Source organism: Limtongia smithiae, assembly GCF_038497785.1.
Source record: "Limtongia smithiae strain NRRL Y-17922 unplaced genomic scaffold V1518scaffold_12, whole genome shotgun sequence".
NCBI lineage: Eukaryota > Fungi > Ascomycota > Lipomycetes > Lipomycetales > Lipomycetaceae > Limtongia > Limtongia smithiae.
The window spans coordinates 5,045-24,547 of NW_027117633.1; the positions used below are offsets into that span (position 1 = coordinate 5,045).

Here is a 19,503-nt window from a genome sequence, read left to right on the forward strand (position 1 = left end):
TTGTCTTGGCGCTATGGCCGGATAGTACATGCAAATTTTGCCGGCTCAGTCAATTTCTTACCTAGCGCGATCATCCTGGCTTTGACAGCAAGAGCTACGGACGACCAATCTCAAGCAAGATAGGTGCACGGTAACGCGATATACTTGGCTAGGACTATTCGTTGTAGAGAGGGAAGGAGACGGGTAAATAGAGTTTTACAATAGTTTGCTTAGGGGTCGTGGAAGAAGGTCCAGACCTCAACATTGCCGCACCTCAGCTCTTGGCACAACCTAAACAGCCATAATACACCGCTCAGTCAAGCAAGGCTCGACTCGCTGCACCTTGGCACTCCATAGATTTGTGAGTCTCTATCCCAAATAGGACGCACATCTTTCGTATGGCGACCCACATTGAAGTTAACTATCAGTCTAGAACAATGCACTGAGTGCTGGCCAGACCAGCCGGCTCTCAGCTCTTCGCCGCCTGGAATGGCTGTTGAGACTTTGCCAGTATATTATCCCGGTTCATCTGCTCTGCCTGCTTAACTGACCACCTGCTCAGCAGTCCTACGTTTTATACCTTCCACTTAAAACCCATGAAGTTCTTCTATATCGTTGCGGCCCTCGGCCTTGCTGGCTATGCCCATGCGTGAGTTGTCTCCTGTATTGAATCGGCTGTTCATGGCTCTTGCTAATACGTCGTACAATAGCCTCACCGATTGTGTTGAGGAAGCAATTGCTTATGCTGCGGAAGAATTGGGTTGTGATTCGTATGTTTTCTTGCTTTTTCCTTTATGATCAAATTCTGAGGGATTATATAGGTCCGAAACCTCTTGCGTTTGCAATTCCGACTTCGCTACGGATGCCATAACGTACATTTACAAGTGAGTCTCGTTGCTGCTCGAAAGAACTATGACAGTTCTAACTTTGTGCATGCAGCGGCGGCTCAGATGCCTGTGCAACAAATAGTGGAACCACCTCGTACAAGGCTGAGTTCTACTCGGAATATTATGAGTTGATCGTTTGCTCCTCCTCCACCGCAACTGCATCTGCGTCTGCATCCGAAGCCGCATCCTCGTCTGCATCGGCATCTGCCTCGGCATCCGCATCGGCATCGTCCGCTTCGGCACATGCGTGGGCATCCGCCTCATCGTCCACGTCCGAATACTCCTCTGCATCCTCGAACCACACCCACGCTAGCTCCACCGCTGCTTCCGCCAGTACGTACATGTCTGCCGCGACTACTACGACTACTTCAGCAACATCGACCACCACCTCTGCGTCTGGCGCATCGAACGTCAAGGGCGGTATTCTTATCTCCCTTGCCGGTCTCGGCGCTGCTGCTATCTACAACGGCGTTTTTTAGACGCATTGTCGGAGGCTAATAGTCCGCTGTGTCAGCCCTTAATGGTCTGAGATTGTGTGATGGCTTTTGGCGCTTCGCCCCCCGCGCGGCTTGGGAAAAAATCTATTTTCTGATTGTAATTGACCTAATATATTAATGGAAATTAGAGAGAATCTAGAGAGCTGCGTGCTGTACTAATTATTGGTTCTCAAAGCGCGGTTTCTGATCAGCGGAGACTGCATTGTCCTAGGGTTTGCCTCAGCCTGGTTAGTGGGGAGGGGAGAAGGATGCATACAGTTTTGTCCCAGTCAAACGACGTTCTCAGCCTGATCGGGATTTACATGAGCAAGATGTCCGCTTAACTGTCAGTGAGATATCACGTTTGCCGCCCTAAATTAGATCCACTGGATGCATAATGAATGACACGTCAACGAGAAGGGTTAAGACAAAGGACGTTTGTGCGGAAGAGAAACGCGTACCAAGTTGTAAGACAGAGGTTCCATGAACTATTGATTGAAGGGTGGAACTATTGCGGCAGAGTCGTCATATGATGAATATTTCAAGAAGTCATTGACAAGTGCGCTGGTATCTAGTTCCGTAAATTCCATTCTATTTTGTGCGACCCGTGTAGATTATTAAAAGTGAGGCCACTACGCGCGCATGCTTGTTTATATTATGGGGTCTGCGAGGATTGAAGACGAGGGATATATGAGTGGAACTTGCTGGATCATAATGCGCCTCCTTACTCCAATCTCCATTTGACCAAGTACCCAGCATCATGCCACAAGCACTTATGATTCTCTTTGTTTGTCAAGGAGTCGCATCTAAGATTGATACTTTTGCATTGCCGACCTGTAATTAATGCAGTTCGTCAAGTTACCCTGCGCTTTCACTGACGGTCTCCCGACCAGTCCCTTATAGTGTCTTTGGGAGATTAGGCACGGAGACTGTGGTCAAAGCTCCAGCCTGTCTGACGAGCCGCATTGGGAGTGGCTCGACATCAGCCGCATCCTGTGCATCCTCAATCTCAAGAACTTCGCAAAGTCAGCGCGTCGGCGAATTGAGGCAGGCGCTGCGATCTACGAGGAGCGGAGTAGTACAGAGCCAGCAAGATGACTACTAAGATTCAGAGATATAGATGCATTATCCATGACGCATGCAATAAGTATTGTATCGCTGTATATAATTTGCTGTATTAGCAAGCCAGTAGTTATAAGACGACGAGGACTGAAGATTGCTTCGTCAGGAGAAATATATTATACCTCGTGCTCAGCCCGAAACTTCAGCAAAGCAATACTTCACACTGCCTATGGAGGGATCGATGGCCAGCCAGTCAGTGGAAGTGGAGGAAAACCTTGGCGAGCCGCATGAAGGACGGCTTGACATCTGAAGCGACGCTCTTATCCTCCGCGACAACGAAGGTAACCGGCCGGCGCCTTTAGAATGACGCCAGACGCATGTGATAAACGGAGACTCGGAGCGGGGATGCACTGAGTGGAGCACAGCTGCTGCAAAAATGGTTTCTAATGATTTGTAATGAAGACACGGCGTTCGCAATAAGCGCTGTTTTGCTATACTGCATGATATAAGAAGAAAGTGGCTAGAGCCCATGGAGACAGAGAACTTCCCGGACTCCTAGGGCCTGACTCCGTTAATGTGCTGTGAAGAATCAAGGCCTGGGAATCCGCTGATTCATCTTCTCCGTCCCTCGTCCATTCTTTCTATCATAGCTAGCTAAGCAACACAGCAAAGCAGCGCTTACTGCAAGCGCAGCATCTTCGTTACAAATCATTAGAACCTCATTATAAATCGTCTATCAGCTGTTCTCAACTCAGTGCATCCCTGCTCCGAGTCTTTGTTTGTCATAAGCACCCAGCATCATTCTATATAGGTGCCGGCGGGTTATTTTCGTTGTCAGGAAGTCGAGTCTAGGAGCGTCGCTTATATTGTCGAGCCGTCCTCTAAGCGGCTCGTCAAGTTACCCTACGTGTCCACTGACTGTTGAGTCACCGATCTTTTTTATGTGCCATTGCAGTTCCTTGTGGCCCAATGGCAAGGCGTCCGCCTACGACCTTCGAGTTTAGCGGGAGACTCCAGGTTCGACCCCTGGCAGGGAAGGAACTCCCTGTTATGCAGTAATTTTTTTGGCTCCTAATTTGGACTTTATATAACCTTTTCATTATTATTCCGGTTATGTTTTGGTAGTTGACACGAAGATCAAGACGCGTTCAAACGGGCAATGAAACGCGTAGAACGGCACGGCTATGTAGGCGAAGACCGATCACAAGTCGGCGATGATTCGCGGCGATCGCCGAATCGCCGTGTTCATCGAGACGCGCTTGCCACACAGGAGGACGTCTAGAAGACGGCCGGCCGCAAAGAAGGCGGGCTTTCTAGCGGGGCGATGGTATCATCAGAGACCGCCACATGTCAACAACAGAAGCATGCTGGAATTTGGCTGGGCACGAAACGGGACAAGTGCGGCGGGCGTGTGATCGCGGCTGCGTCGCTTTGTTTACGTCGCGCGCACGCCTCAACGCGCCGCGCTCTTCTTCCTCTTTGCCAGCCCCGCACTCTGTTGTGGCCCGCTTCTCTTTCACTTCTCTTGTTTGCGACACCCCCTCTTTTAGTCCTTCTCTTCCCTTCATAGCAGAGCGCCGCAAGTTCCCGCCGCCCTCTGCTCCGCCCGACGCGATTGCTGCTTCCCGAGCAAGCGTCTTGAGGCTCATGGCTTCCGGTATCTACGTCTATCCGCCCCTCGTCTCCTCTGACTACACAGACGCCGACTCCGTTCCTGTCCAAGGATCGCTGTGGCCCAACGCAGAACACTCCAAGGCCGACACACCTGCGCTGCACACTATGCCGTCCTCGTCGCCGGTGAACGCCCACAACACTGGCACCACCTCCAACAACAAGGTCCACCCGGTTCTGCACAAGACACGATCCCGTCACTTTGAGACTTTCCAGAATAACTATTTGCTAGCCAACAGCGCCGACGACACGTTCATGCAGCCACAGCAGTCGTCGCGCTTCGACTACGGAGTGGATATGTATGTGCAGCAACAGCCCACTGTACATGGTCTCGGACGTGATCCCACCCACCACTATGAATTTGGCACTACGGCGTCCTCCGCATATGTGCAGGTTACTACGGGCTCCGCAATGCAGTCGCATATGTGGGCGCCGCCGCCACTCATGACGAACCGCATGTCGAGTTACGGGTACCAGTGGATGGATCAGTCGCCGTCGATGATGCAGAGCGACTTCCAGGGCGGTCGCATGCAGTCGAACATCTACGGATCACCATCGCGCGTGGAGCTTGCACCGATGCTAAGCCAGACGACGTCGTACGACTCCGCTAACGACGACCACATCCCTAACGCGATCGTAATCAAGAACATTCCGTTCTCCGTGCAGGTCGAGCATATGAACACGCTCATGTCGGATCTCGGACTGGAATTGCCATACGCGTTCAATTTTCACTATGACAATGGCGTGTTCCGTGGCCTTGCGTTTGCAAACTTCCGCAATACGACCGACACTGCAAAGGCGATTGCCGTCTTGAACGGCTACGAGTTTGGCGGGCGCAAGCTGCGTGCGGAGTATAAGAAGATGCTTCCCAAAGAAGAGCGCGATCGCCAGGAGCAGCAGAAACGGATGCGTCGTGGACAGATGGAGGATCAGCAGCCACAGCAGCTGCACCAGCTGCGCCATCAATCGTCCCTGTCATCGTTCTCATTAAGCTCTGCGCAAGCCGTGGTTAGTGCGCAAAAAGATAGTGAGTACCATGCCCATTGTGTGTTTTCGTGTGTGGACTAACGACGTAGAACTCAATGTAAACATGAACGACCCATTAGTGCGCTCGATCTACGACCGGATCCTATTCTTCTCGGAACGCGATGACCCACTCGAGGAGCTGAGCTTCGACACGACGCAGCAGTCCCACCGCCGAGCAGTGCATTACATTGCGAACTTTTTCAAGCACGTCGCCGTCGCTGACGGCGAACGGGTGGTCGTGTACAAGCGCGGCAACCCAAAGTGCCACGGCAAGCCGCTGTCTCACGCTACTAGTAGCGGCAAGCTAATGTCGATGCATCTCTCTTCGGGTTCAATCAGTGGCCAGCAGCTGGGCACGAGTCCCACACACGCCTCGTCGCGACCGAACGTTTTTGCGCCTCTGCCGATCAACTCGATTAGCACTGCTGCCGCGCTGCTCGATCACTCTTCTGTGCCCTCACTATCGCCGTCCTCCTCGAAAACGGTGTCGCCGATCCGCTCGCTGCGCAACACAAAGTCCTTTGCTGACATCCGCACCACGTCCCGTCTTAATGGCATGTACAAGCACATGAACACGAGCTCTAGTAGCCTCAACGGGAGCTACAACAATAACATCGGCACGCGCAGCGATGCGTCCAAATCCAATGTTCCTGCAATTCCCGACATGTCGTCCTTGCTGCAACGCATGTCGCTCTCGGATATCCAACTGACGGCGCATCAGCAGCAACTCATAACGGAGCAAGGCTCGTCGTTGTCGAACTTGTACCGAAATATCCAGTCTGAAGTTCTCATGGAGTAGCGTATTGGTTTTTAGGAAATCGGACGATATAGCGATGATGGAAGGGCTGGTGGCATGATATTACTTATTTATGATGCATTCATTACCATGATTTTTGGACTACGACGACGACGACGATGACGATGACGACGGCAATGGGGCGTGATACATGACAGAGCTGCACTAACTACGTTCGTTTTGATTGGAATTTTTGACTCATTTCCGAAGGAATTTACAGCATGGCTGGCAAAGGAACTATTTTGAACATTTCTCTTTGTGCTTGTGGTTTGGTTTTCTTTCTGTTTGCACGAGTCATTTGGGTTCTGCAACATTTCACGACTTTAATGTATTCGCTTTTACTGGTTACATTAACTAACTGGTTAATCTTTTTGTTTTTTATGAAAAAATTGAAACTTTTGTCTCATTGATTATAGGCATGGCGATTCGCGAGGAAAGCAAACAAGAATACATTCTCTGTTAGTAAAATGTACTGCATTTTTCTAAACTCAATGAACTGCGAAACTATGCCAACTAGAGAGCGAAGTACAGCAGCGTAGAGCAATTCAACAAATGATATAATAATTACAAATAGTTAGATAAAGTGGGAATAGCGACAAGGAACAGATATGCTAATCAAAAAAGAGGACAACTTTTCATTCATTCACGCACCCGGACACACGGGTCTCTGCTGAGAAATATGGTGATTTTGGGATAATGTATCAAAGCAGCCTGTCTACTGCGCGGAAACCTGTGCCTGTTGTTGGTGTTGCGAGCGATTCTTGTAGTATGCACCCCTGCCATTCTGCTGCTGTCCCTCCGGACGCCGACCCTCACCGTTGCTGTTATTGGTATTGTTGTTGTAGTATTGTCCGCCATTGAAGTTTCCCCGTCCACCACGCTGGCCGCCGCCTTGTCCACCGCGACCACTGCCCTGGCCGCCGCGTCCTCGTCGGCTATATCCATTGCCGGCAAAGTGGCCGTTACCTCGCGCCGGCGTGCTGGTCGGCGCGGTGGCTGGTTTGGGGGTAGTGACTTCGGCGACGGGGAGTGTGGGGGGAAGTTGTTCCCAGACGGGCTCCGGCTGGACAAGCGTACTGTCCTGACCGGTGATTGCAGCGTCCACGCGCTGAAGCTCGGTGTCGTCCCAATCCGTTGCAGCGGCGAAGTTTGCGTGCGCGTCGTCAACTTGGGTGGCGGAGGGTGGGAGCAGCTGGATCTCGGTCGCAACAGAGACGTCCGCGACGGACTGCACGGGCAGAGCAGCTGTGTAGCCAGTGAACTTGTCATCGACGTCGAGTTCGCTCTCGTTGAGGAAGGAAATTCCACCTTTGGGAACCTTGACGACCACGTTGATTGGCTCCACTTCGTCCTCGTCCGCGGCAGCAGCGGCGTCGGTAGCGGCGGACATGGGGACCACGAGAGTTGCAGAGTCGTCGTCAGCGGTTGCTTCTTCCTCCAATGCGGCTGCCTCATTGGCCTTTGCGTAGAGGTCTTCCAGCGAGTCCACAGAGATCTTTTGCACGCTCGCAAACGATATCGAAGTCTCGTCTGTAACCAGGGTCGCAGGATCGTCCGCCGGAACAAGCTCCTCTGAGCCTGTCACGAGCTTCTCGACCGCGTCGACCGCAGCGTCGTCACCTGTGTACACCAATGAGAGCAGATTCTCAAACGCAGCCCGCTCTGCCGCCGAGGCGGCAGTGGCAGGGTACTGTCTCTTCCAACTCGCGACATGCAGAAAATTGACGAGCACGCGCATCTGTTCGCGGGTCTCTTTACGCGCGTCCTCGCGAGCGACGGAAACCGCGTGCTTTACGGCAAGAGCTTGCTCCTGCACGACCTTTGACTGGGCTTTTTTGGCATCGGCATCAAAGGTCTTGAAAACCTTGGCGAGGTCGTCGAGCTCTTTGAGGGGGTAGATGACCTGGTCTTTCGACTTGAGCGCCGCGATCTGATCGGCGTTCAGCTTGGTCGCGTCCGGCGTGGCTGCTTGTTCTTCATATTTGTCGAGACGTTGCTGCAGGTGGTGAATATTGTGCACAATGACGGAGAAAAACGAACTGATGGGACTAATTACCTTGCGCTTCTGTAGATTGCGGATTCGTCTGAGTTACTCAAGTTAGCGGTCACAGGCACGTGAAGAGCGAGCGCATACACGTACTTTTGCACTACCTCGATGTAGGGATTCTTTTCCAAGCTCTCACTCGCCGTTGCGGTATCCAGCTCGACGGATACCGCAGGTTCGGCAGCTGACACCGAAGCGACGGCCACACCATCGCCGTCCTTGGGTTCTCTATTCTTCCTGGAGCGACGGGGTGGTTTGGATGCGGGAGCCGCGTTAGCGGGCGCAGTAAGCACGCTGGGGACCGGCAATGTTTCGGGGACGCTGTCTGCCATTGATGGGGCGCAGAGCAGGGACGGGTCCGGGGAGGCGAGGGTGCAGAGGGAGGAAGGTGGTGTTTGGCGAAAAGGGAGGAAGTTCATGTGACGTCGGTAGGCACTAGACCCTCGGGCCGTCAGCGATACTACAAAACCCTCATACTTACCGGCGCGTAAAGTTGCAGCGCCTGAACTTTGTCAGAATCGCGTAGTCCTCAAAACGCGACGCTAATCCGCAGCGCACTAAGCGAAGGGCGTCCGAGCCCCGTCCCCACTCCGCGTGTTCCGCGCCGGGCTGCGCAGTCTGGCCTCTGCCCGCACCCGCTGCCTGCTCGCGGTACGCTCTTTGCGACTAATGGACCTCTATGCCGGTAACTCCACGCTCTACCGCTTCCTTAAGCGGTACCGGCAACCTGTGTTCATGGACAGGAACCTGCACTATCTGTTTGACGCACGCGCTACCGGGGCGCCGATGGGGCAGTCGAATGGGACCGCTCAGAACTACTCCGACAGTGGCCAGCAAAGCAATGCATTGTCCGTGTCTATGTCGCGTCGGCGCTCGGCGAAAACGAAACGGCGACGCGTCGCGATAGACGATGTCTGCGAGCGCCTCATGACGGCGCAGGTCATGCGCTCCGCGACTGCGGCGCTCATGAATCCCGCACGGTCGGCGTTCGTCGTGCAGCCGGTGCTCAAAATCGAGGCGGTTGGCCTCGTCAAACTTGCACGCTCGCAGCGTAGGCATGTGAGGGGCCTGCCCGTGAATTTGCGAGCTACGCATTGCCGGTGCGAGATACGCATGCTGAAGATGTTGCTTTCAGAGACGAGTAAGAGGAAGGGCGAGGAGTTGGTGTTTCAGTCCAGCGAGACGTGCACGATTATACCCGGGCGCGAGGTGATCTCGGCACCGAACGTAAATAGGGCTGCGGAAACGAACAGAGAGCACAGTCTTGTGGCATCGGTGATCATGGATGAGCCGTTTTACATCAAAGCAAGCACGCTCGCCGACGCCGGGGTGGCGACATTATTATCGTCAAAGGCGAATGATTATATGTACAAGGTCACATTGACTTTGAAGTCCATGTCAACCCACTCCGAGCGCTCTTGGCCGTTCGCTATGGATACAACACCAGTGTCGACGCCGAACCGACAGGTGCGAAGCACGAGCAACTCCCCGCGCGACAAAACACACTCACGCAATACTTCAGCGAGTCCCTCGCCAAAGGGCACGAGACATTCGCCCAGAAACAAGAAACCGACGGCGGCAGCGGCTGCTGCGTCACCGTCACCTGGACGACGTGGACGCATGAGTACGGTATCATCTGCCGTCGCCTCGATACGTCGACGTTTACTCCCGTCCGCAAGTCCACTTGCGGGTACGCGTAGCGACTGCGACGCGGACGACGAGCAAGACGAGGACGAAGACACGGACGGACCCGTCGAGTCGAGTACCGTGGAGATTAGTGCTGAATTTTCGTTTTCATTACTCGAATGTCCGCCGTCAGGATTCGTGTCCCCGCTGGAGTTCGTCAAGAATGGCAAGCTCCAGGAGGTCAAGTCCGGGACCGCGATTGGGATCGAAATGGACATGGGCTGGAGCGTACCGACGGGGCAGAATATACAGAATAGTACATCGAAGGCTGAGTCAGCCGATGAGATAAAATCCACCAAGATCACCGAGGAACTGAACACCGCCAATGGAACTGTCGCCATTTTAAAGAAAGATGACTCACGAGAACAGTCAACCACACGCACAGCAACGCCGGTGCCAGAACGAGACACTCTCGAGGCGCGTTATCATTTCGCGGTGAATGGCAAATTTAAGACCTATGTGCTGTCAGGTTTTGGATGTCCGTGGTGCAATGACAAGGACTTTTACGCGCTCGAGCGACTGCATTTCCATTTTCTCACGTGCCATGACTTATTCACGTTCCGTGTTGAAATGCGCAGGCCTCTTTTGATGGACGTGTATATCACACTTGCGGGCGAGTTCCTCTACGAGCGCGCGAGTCCAAAGGTGCCGGACATAAGAGTAATACAGTGGATGCGCCCGTCGTACCTGAAATTCAAGCTTGCGAACTACCTCCGCGGAGACATGACGTGGCTACAGGAAGGCGTGTCGCTGTTGGTGATGCAGATGCCGATGGATAATCGTTCGCGAAGCCTTCACGGTCGCGGCAATGCGTCTGTCGCCGCCAGCTTGGCGGGCAGTGTGACATCCACGACGGTCGACGAGAACATGAGCAATATGGGTCTGGTTTCATCGGTGTCGAGTATGCATAATGTGCGGACGGTGCCGGAGCTGCCGCCGAGGACTAAGCGGCTGTTTCCGGTACCGGAGGCCGAGGTGGATTTGTACACTACGAAGGCGAAGCGTAAGTTGAAGACCGGGGAGGTGATGCCTGAATCTGAAGACGATAATGACGATTCATGGTTGATTCACAAGCATGACGAGGTAAGTTTACGTGATATTGCTCCGATGCTGGGTCCAGTCTTAACATTTGCAGACCATCGACGATTTTGAGGACGTGACCGCCAACGAGAAGACTTTCATGAAGGCATGGGACCGGCACATCTTCGAGGAGCGGCCAAGTGCATACAAACATGTGAGCGAGTCGCTACTACGGTTCTGCCGCGCGAACGGGGAGCTGCTGAGCAGTGAGCCACTGAAGAAAGAGTTCTGGAAGCACTGCCTGAACTTCGTGGACTACGGGATCATAGAGCCTGCGTGCATGTTTGCATGCGCGACGTACTTGAAGAACCTAGAGGTGGAACGGGAGCAGTCGACCGCGGAGGCGCTGGTGTCGGGAAGTGGGAGTGGGAGCGGCAGCAGCGATGGGCACAAGGACGCGAAGTCGAGGAAGCGGAGGAAGCAGCGGTGAGCGCAGGTGGACGTTTGAGATTTCACGAGTTGTATGCATAAATATCCCGTGTACGATAACGAACTAGCGAGGAAGCTAGGACGCGTGTATAGCGCAAATTAATACGGCGAATCATCAGATCAGCGGTGTTCGTGATGCGTTCCTGCGCCAGTGGTAGTTGGCGCAGGCGTGCCGAGGAAGCCGGAAGGCCACCAGCTGCGGCCATACCGTGCAGCATAGGGCAAATCCACTCTCCTGGTTAGTCGCATCGCGCAGACGAGATTCCCGAGAAGAGAACACTACTACGGGACTGCGCTGCCGCTACGACCGTCGCGTGTGCACGCATGAACGAAATACTGCAGGGCCGGGATCAGGCGTCAGAAGCAGCAGCGTAAGCACACCACCACGACCAGTCCACCGCCCCACCACCACAGCTCTCTACGACCCCCGCCACACATGCCAGATCCCGTGCGGCAACCGCGTTCACGGTGCAGATGCGAAAACGCGAGAAGACACAGGAAAACACAAGACGTGTCGCGGCAGCACAGGAAGCTGCTCGAATCTAACATATGTCAGGGTTAGGGCATTGTACGTCATAAGTGGAAGCGCGCAGAACGTCCTGGAACGCTCCTCGACGCCCGCGCAGCGCATCATAAATACATTTCCTCGACCCTCGTCTGCACTTTTCTTCTTTTCTTCTCATCACACTCATACACATTGAACACCCTTCCACTTACACGTATATACACGACAGATCACAATGTCCAAGGCTGTTGGGTAAGTTGTCTTTCTTCTCTTAGATCTCGATCCGTTCCCCCCTGCTGTTCGCTCGCTAACATCTTCCAGAATTGATCTCGGAACCACTTACTCCTGCGTCGCGCACTTCTCCAATGATCGAGTCGAGGTCATCGCGAACGACCAGGGAAACCGCACCACGCCCTCCTTTGTCGCTTTCACCGACACAGAGCGACTGATAGGCGATGCCGCGAAGAACCAGGCCGCCATGAACCCCGCAAACACCGTCTTCGACGCCAAGCGCCTGATTGGCCGCAAGTTCAGCGACCCTGAGGTTCAGGACGATATGAAGCATTTCCCCTTCAAGGTTATCGATAAGGGTGGTAAGCCTATCATCGAGGTTGAATTCAAGGTACGCTTTACTTTCTTTTCCTTGTTTCTGGTCTGATATTAACTTTCGCAGGGCGAAACCAAGACTTTCACCCCCGAGGAGATTTCCTCCATGGTCCTCCTCAAGATGAAGGAGACTGCAGAGGGCTTCTTAGGCGGCTCCGTTACCAACGCTGTCATCACCGTTCCTGCCTACTTCAACGATTCCCAGCGTCAGGCTACCAAGGACTCTGGCCGCATTGCTGGCCTCAATGTCCTTCGTATCATCAACGAGCCGACTGCGGCTGCTATTGCCTACGGTCTTGATAAGAAGGTCGAGGGCGAGCGAAATGTTCTTATTTTTGATCTTGGTGGCGGTACCTTCGACGTCTCTCTTCTCTCCATCGAGGACGGTATCTTTGAGGTGAAGGCCACCGCTGGTGACACTCACTTGGGTGGTGAGGACTTCGATAACAGACTCGTTAATCACTTCGTCGCCGAGTTCAAGCGCAAGCACAAGAAGGATCTTTCCACCAACCAGCGTGCTCTTCGTCGTCTGAGAACTGCGTGCGAGCGTGCGAAGCGCACGCTCTCTTCTTCCACGCAGACGTCCATCGAGATCGACTCGCTGTTCGAGGGTGTCGATTTCTACACCTCCATCACACGTGCCCGCTTCGAGGAGCTCTGCCAGGATCTCTTCCGGTCCACCATCAACCCCGTCGAGAAGGTTCTCCGTGACTCCAAGATCGACAAGTCCTCGGTCAATGAGGTTGTGCTCGTTGGTGGCTCTACTCGTATTCCAAAGGTCCAGAAACTTGTCTCCGACTTCTTCAACGGCAAGGAGCCTAATAAGTCGATCAATCCCGATGAGGCTGTTGCCTACGGTGCCGCTGTGCAGGCCGCTATTCTTTCCGGCGACACTTCCTCCAAGACTCAGGATCTTCTTCTTCTCGACGTTGCTCCTCTGTCTCTTGGTATCGAGACCGCCGGTGGTGTCATGACGAAGCTTATTCCTCGCAACACTACCATCCCTACTAAGAAGTCCGAGATTTTCTCTACTTACTCTGATAACCAGCCTGGTGTTTTGATCCAGGTTTACGAGGGCGAGCGAGCCCGGACAAAGGATAACAACCTTCTCGGCAAGTTTGAGCTCGCTGGTATTCCCCCGGCTCCCCGTGGTGTGCCACAGATCGAGGTCACCTTTGACATCGACGCCAACGGTATCCTGAATGTGTCCGCCATCGAGAAGGGCACCGGCAAGTCTTCCAAGATCACAATCACCAATGACAAGGGCCGTCTGTCGAAGGAGGAGATCGAGCGGATGGTGAACGAGGCCGAGAAATACAAGGATGACGATGCTAAGGAGGCTTCTCGTATCGGCGCGAAGAATGGTCTCGAATCTTACAGCTACTCGCTCAAGAACACTCTTAGCGACGAGAAGGTCACTGAGAAGCTCGACGAGAGCGACCGGGCTACGCTTAACAAGGCGATCGAGGAAACCATTGAGTGGCTCGACAGCAACCAGACTGCTACCACCGAGGAGTACGGCGACAAGCAAAAGGAGCTTGAAGGCATTGCTAACCCCATCATGATGAAGTTCTACAATGCCGGCGGTGCTCCTGGCGCTGGTGGTGCTCCTGGCGGCTTCCCCGGCGCTGGTGGTGCTCCTGGTGGCTTCCCTGGCGCTGGCGGCAGCGACGGTCCTACTGTCGAGGAGGTCGACTAAACAGTGGACTGATTTTGTTTCTTTCTTTGTAACAAGTTGAGTTTCAGGTTTTTAAAAATAGTGCTGGAAGATAAAAGAGTGTTTTGTTAAATAATTTCGGACGGGCTTATAAATATATAAATTATCGATCATTACCTAGAGGCAAGTAAATATTACTGATCTCGTTAGTCTGGGTGGCGGATTATTTCTGAAACAAGACAATGTGATTGCAATTGACGATACGTCTCAGGCTACGCTTAGATGAGGCGTGAAGAAGTGCTGTGACGAAGCCGTCGACGTCGCGAGCAATTATCATCATCGCACTTGAAGCCACGGCTTCTCCGATAACCACTAAGCCTTCCTGTCGTCGTGACTATTCCTGGCGCCATCCGGATACTCAGCGCAGTGAGGCTGTGATCTCGGTGCTGGCATCTGCCGTGAATTGTATTACTGTTTGAGCTTGGATTGGCTAATCTATTGCGCGCTGAATACCTTACCAGTGTGCCTGAAGAGTATTGCTTGGGCGCGACGGCGGCCTGTCGTGGTTGCTTAGGTTTCCAGTGTGTAGTACGGTGCCTGCTTCTGTTGTGTGTGCCTCCTTGCCAATAGATTCGCTTTAATACTACCGGTGAGCTGTTTACAGCGCTATTTGGCAACATGTGGCGAGAACAGTTCGACACTTATCGCTTCGGCTGCCACCGAAGTAATTATCCTTTGTGGATCTTGCTTTTAACAATCCGCGCGTTGGAGATGGGGGACTGAATTTCGCGATTTTCCGTACTACTATCAGAGGAGGGTGTGGAAGTGTCGTATTTTATCTGAGGAGAGAAGGAGAGAAGGAAGCCTGAGATCTTTGTTAGGTTCTCGCAAAGGGGACGGCTGTCGCTGAGGAGTGTGCCATTAGGAGTTCTGAATCTCAGTAATATAATCTATAGATTTGTATCTTATCTAAAGTAAATCGTTTCAATGTGCAGAAGCAATTAGTGGAGATGTAGATCAAGTGAGCGAAAGTGAAGACAAGGACGCATGAACCTTTAGGCGATGACAGAAGATGCGAAATTGGCGAAGTTTCCAACGCCGAAATTTGCTTCATTCTGCGACATCTCCAGTCAACTAGTCGCGCACACACCGCTTTCTCAGCATTTCGCAGCGGTCTCCGCATGCCCTATAGGTACTACTTCTGTGCTCCAATTATATATTCTGTTATATCTGCTACCGTCACAGTTCCAATTTCTGATCCAATCATCTTGTTTAACGCGGCATGTCGACCCAAAACACGAAACGACATGATACGACGCAGATCCTGCTTTACGCTCACAACCTTCATCTCGTCCCGACAATAACGACGACTGTTCGAATCGATTTTTAAGAAGCGCGATGCGATTAGTTGCATAAGCGACTTGCCATCTGCTATGGGATATGGTGGCACGGCGCGAATTGAACGCGCCGCGACACGACACGATCGCTTGTTGCATCGAGCTAGATTCAACCTGGCATCGCGACCCTCGTCTCATCTGGCGCCTTTACTGTCTGGTCGATTAACACGGATCTGACAACACTTGACGTCTCGTGTTAGTGACGCGTTTGGCCGTCCTGGCTACATTAGTGATGGACATGAACATGAGAGTTTTGCAGCCTCCGTACCTGAAGATATTGTGCTCACCGCCGACATCAACGCTCCTGAGCCCATCGCTTGTGATCCATGACATGAGTTCTCTACCGCTGGTCCCGAGACTCTGTCGCCACTGTTCTCACGCCCGCGCAAACCGCTGCCGCTGCCTGTGCTCAGATAAGTTGTCTGCAAGTTTTATCGTGCTACAGGCTTGCTTCATGGGGAGTGTCCGTACCCATGTACGTGTGCCTGTCACCGGACCGGAGTGGATCGAATCCATGTGAGGACTGCCACCCGCCGTAGATATGCCCACGTTTCTGATAGATTCTGCTTCTATTGTTGTTGCCCGTCGTTGCGCTGTTGGTGGTCAGACTAGGGAAACTATGATGGCCTATGAAATACCCGTGTTCGTGCTTGTGGCGTTGCTATTGGAGATCGTGACACGTCACTGACCGCAGTCGCTGGAGCTTTGCGACTGACGGATGTGCTGCTTTGTGTCTGTCAACTGTACCGGTGTTTGGAAGCTCTATGCGCCATTGATTATCGACTTGATCGTTCAGTAGCCACCATTCAACCGATGAGCATTGCAAAAATTGACAACTTACTGTTCATATCTCAGCTAGATAGTTTCTCGGCGTGCACAAATGCGCGTGTGTGCCTGCAGTCTTGTTGGGCCGAATATGGTCTTCAGGCCAATCTTCCGGAATGAGACATTATGCTGGCATAGTCAGTGCATATTTAGAGGAAAAGTTGGAGGGGGGAATTAGTCGGTGATCTACCGTGTTGTTTGTAGCTTTGGACTTATTCACAAATCAAATATTACGAAGTCAAATGCAACCGTAGTCGTGCTCGGCACTGCAGTACGGCATTACTTGCGCCCTCCCTTGCGCGTGGCTCGTCGTAAATACGTTCTATTTGAGTACAATATGCGCGTGCTAACAGTTGACAAAGGTTCAATATGCACAGACATAGCATAGCGTGACTTAGCAAGTGAATTGCGACCTGTTGAATCGATATCAGATTCTATTAAATATCTAGCACGGCCGGTAACCAAACGTTCGAGCCAAACCAAAAAAGGGAGGTCTTAGTTCTCCACAATAACACAACCTAAGCACAAAATCACAACAAATAACTCTCTTTTAGACCCACGTCCCGTTGGCTACACCGAAATATCCAATCGCGGGAATATCGAACGCTGTGGCAGTCATGGCACCCTCCACACCACCCGCGGACACGCTATTACCCCACCAGGTGAGCGTCTTTGCGTGGTATTGCAGAGCAACGAAGATAAGAATGCCGGAGAACGCGGTGCCTGCAGTGAGCGCGGACGAGAGGATATAGGTGTACTTCGCCCACCAGAGCGTGTAGCGGCCCCGGATGATGTACATGAAGCAGTAGGACGCGATAAGACCAGGAGTGTAGTAAGACAAGTTGTAGGACGAGCCCCAGCGACCGATGCCAGAAAGCATGAGCACGGGCTGCCAGTAGTGCAGATACCGCGGGAAGTATTTGCGGAGTGCATAGCATGGGAACGCAATGCACGCGCCGATGAGGAAAGCCCACTTGAGCGTGGGGTACAGCACGTCGAAGGTACGCTTGGGGCCGACGACACCGAGAAGAACGGACTGCGAGTACATGGTATGCGCAAATGTGCAGACGAAGCGGGACGGCTGGGTGGTGGAACACAGGTCGACCATACCGGCCTCCAGCATCTCCCAGGACGCAAAACCGATGAGGGTCTGAATGATTGTGGCGACAAACTGACCGCGAAAGACTGCACGAGGCGGTATTTTGGCGTAGTGACCCATCTTCTGATCGCCGACGTATGTCTCTGCTTGTTCGTCCAGACCGTATCCAAGTGAACGCGTGAAGATGCAAGCAATTCCGGAGCCGGGAACGAAGTAGCCGCCAAGAAGAGTGCCGAGAAGGTACACCGTGTACAGGTATCCGGTAGCGGCGTACATGATCATCGACGGAATAATGAGAGCGATACTGATTGCCATGATAGCGAAGAACACCCAGACCGGGACCTCAGTTGGAAAGCACTTGATGGCGATGAGGCCGAGAGCAACGGAAAGGAGCAAAACTAAGATGTACCACCAGTCGGGGACCTCGGGGTAAACCTTCATCATTGCAGACATGGGGTCGTCGAATTGGTCATAGTTGGATCCCTTTCTAGTCTTCAGCGCGCGAATGAAACCAACTGTAGCATCCTTCATCGTGTTCCACTCTGTCATGATGATATACAAAAAACCGAAGCAAGTTAAAGTGTAATCTGCTCCGTTAAGAGTCAGCGCGCCGGCAGAGATATATGGAGGCGAGTAAGCTTCGTACTTGGCGGTATCGAAGTATCCATCTGTCAATACACGGGAAGTATTGTACGTAGAGCCGTAACGATCATAAACTGTAGCAACGTTTGGCGGCGCATGACCGGTGTACTTATAGTTTGTGTAGATCATGATAAGAACAATGACGGCGCCGATGAAAGTACCAATGAAACGGTTCAACACGGTGTAGAACGGAACGATAAGAGGATAAGAGTAATTGATGACCGACCAGTCGAATGACGCAATGGGATTAATACCGACTCCAATCTTCGAGCCAGTAACGAACGCAAGGTTCTTGTTCTCAGGAGCGATCCAGGTCATCCAGTTGAAGGTCGACAGAGCGGTAAACAGGTAATCTGGGAGAAAAAACCAAACAAACGAAATTCCGAGAACGACGTTGAAAAGCTTGTACTTGGAGATCGTCCATCCGTTGATGCGCTTAGGAGTATCGGGCAGTAAAAGCGTTCTGTTGAGCTGCAGCGTTGGAAGAATCGTGGGCCACACTGCCTTGACCGGGTAGATGACCCATCGCCGCAGTATACCGGCCATGGACAGACCGAAGAACTGACAGCAGAAACCGAAGATCAAGTTGAAACCGTACGTAACCCAGGTCTCGCCGTAGAACATCGACAGACGAATCGTGGGCATGTAGTACAGGAAAATGCAGACCGAGACACCAGCGTTGGCCATGATAGTTGAAAGCATCTGCTCTTTGAAGGTCCACAAGCCGGGATTAAGCTCGAATTTGTAGCGGCCGAAACCGATTTTCCAATTAGGAACAACGCGCGAGTAGAACTGGCCAGTAGGAAGAATCAGAAGTTGGATAACCTGCGAGGAAAGAGTGAAATGCGGTTGGCGCCAGTAGATCATATTGTTGACGAACGCGGCGAATCCTGTCCAAAGACCAGCAATGAGGTACACGCGGAAAGTCTCGCACTGCATTGTAGGATCATCGATAGGACTGCAGACAGAGCGAACTTCGGGGTATGGCGAATGGTACTTGATCATAGACGCTTCGAGGCGCAGATCCAGATCGTAAAGCTCCTCACCAAGACCGTACGCTTCGTGGCCCTTTAGCATCAGCGCGATCTTCTCCATAGTCTTCTGAGGGAAGTTCATGTCGCCTTGGAAATAGTGGTACGCATGCTCGAGAACCTGAACGGCCTCGTCCTGCTCCATGTCCTTCAGCTTCTCGACGATGAACATGGCATCTTCCTCAAAAATATCCTCCAAATCATCGGACTTCTTCATGCGCTCGATAATGAATCCCGCGTCATCGATACGCTCGAAGGTGAGCTCAGGCTTAACACTGATCTCAATGTTCTCCTTCTTCTCCGACATCATGTCGACGCCGGAAGACATCGAGTCGGTCTTCTCAATAATAGTGGTCATCTATGCTCCAATGTCAATAATATGAACAATAAGAACCCTGGGGTCCATTTCATACCTCGAGCGTACGCGGCCTTTAAAGCAATTGCAATGAATCTTGGCGACGTTGCAGGCGACTTTGAAGGCATCCTGCAGCAGACCAAGCTCGAGAGATTATATATTTGCCTCCACCTGTCGACATCCGGTCTTATCTCGAGGAAGAAAAGGTTGAACGGTAGCAGATAGTGGCGTGCGCACGCTCAGACAGCAG

The 19,503-nt window shown here is 52.5% G+C and overlaps 6 protein-coding genes and 1 non-coding gene across 7 annotated transcripts; 5 read left to right on the forward strand and 2 right to left on the reverse strand.

The window, feature by feature from the left end:
- The first annotated feature begins 249 nt into the window (after positions 1–249).
- V1518DRAFT_421534 (uncharacterized protein) lies at positions 250–1,631 on the forward strand. Its single transcript, XM_066905246.1, has 4 exons — positions 250–628; positions 690–749; positions 801–863; positions 919–1,631. Exons 1-4 carry the CDS (start codon positions 576–578, stop codon positions 1,343–1,345), a joined length of 603 nt encoding a protein of 200 aa, XP_066757571.1. The 5' UTR covers positions 250–575; the 3' UTR covers positions 1,346–1,631.
- Positions 1,632–3,359: 1,728 nt separating this feature from the next.
- V1518DRAFT_t47 lies at positions 3,360–3,442 on the forward strand. The gene has a single exon. It is a non-coding gene; the product is annotated as a tRNA-Arg (tRNA).
- A 609-nt stretch (positions 3,443–4,051) lies between these two features.
- V1518DRAFT_429163 (uncharacterized protein) lies at positions 4,052–5,900 on the forward strand (the record flags this gene model as incomplete). The annotated part of the gene is made up of 2 exons (XM_066906116.1): positions 4,052–5,102; positions 5,152–5,900. The coding sequence occupies 2 exons, from the start codon at positions 4,052–4,054 to the stop codon at positions 5,898–5,900; spliced, it is 1,800 nt and encodes a 599-aa protein (XP_066757572.1).
- A 318-nt stretch (positions 5,901–6,218) lies between these two features.
- V1518DRAFT_421545 (uncharacterized protein) lies at positions 6,219–8,332 on the reverse strand. The gene is made up of 3 exons (XM_066905247.1): positions 8,038–8,332; positions 7,954–7,981; positions 6,219–7,893 (listed from the first exon to the last, which is right to left on the reverse strand). Exons 1-3 carry the CDS (start codon positions 8,271–8,273, stop codon positions 6,613–6,615), a joined length of 1,545 nt encoding a protein of 514 aa, XP_066757573.1. The 5' UTR covers positions 8,274–8,332; the 3' UTR covers positions 6,219–6,612.
- A 144-nt stretch (positions 8,333–8,476) lies between these two features.
- On the forward strand, positions 8,477–11,257 carry V1518DRAFT_421546 (uncharacterized protein). The gene is made up of 2 exons (XM_066905248.1): positions 8,477–10,710; positions 10,763–11,257. Exons 1-2 carry the CDS (start codon positions 8,611–8,613, stop codon positions 11,135–11,137), a joined length of 2,475 nt encoding a protein of 824 aa, XP_066757574.1. The 5' UTR covers positions 8,477–8,610; the 3' UTR covers positions 11,138–11,257.
- Positions 11,258–11,876: 619 nt separating this feature from the next.
- Positions 11,877–13,946, forward strand: V1518DRAFT_439000 (heat shock protein 70 family; the record flags this gene model as incomplete). Its single annotated transcript, XM_066906382.1, has 3 exons — positions 11,877–11,893; positions 11,963–12,263; positions 12,315–13,946. 3 exons carry the CDS (start codon positions 11,877–11,879, stop codon positions 13,944–13,946), a joined length of 1,950 nt encoding a protein of 649 aa, XP_066757575.1.
- Positions 13,947–16,400: 2,454 nt separating this feature from the next.
- V1518DRAFT_99386 (OPT oligopeptide transporter protein-domain-containing protein) lies at positions 16,401–19,284 on the reverse strand. Its single transcript, XM_066906720.1, has one exon. The coding sequence runs from the start codon at positions 19,254–19,256 to the stop codon at positions 16,677–16,679; it is 2,580 nt and encodes an 859-aa protein (XP_066757576.1). The 5' UTR covers positions 19,257–19,284; the 3' UTR covers positions 16,401–16,676.
- Positions 19,285–19,503: the final 219 nt, after the last annotated feature.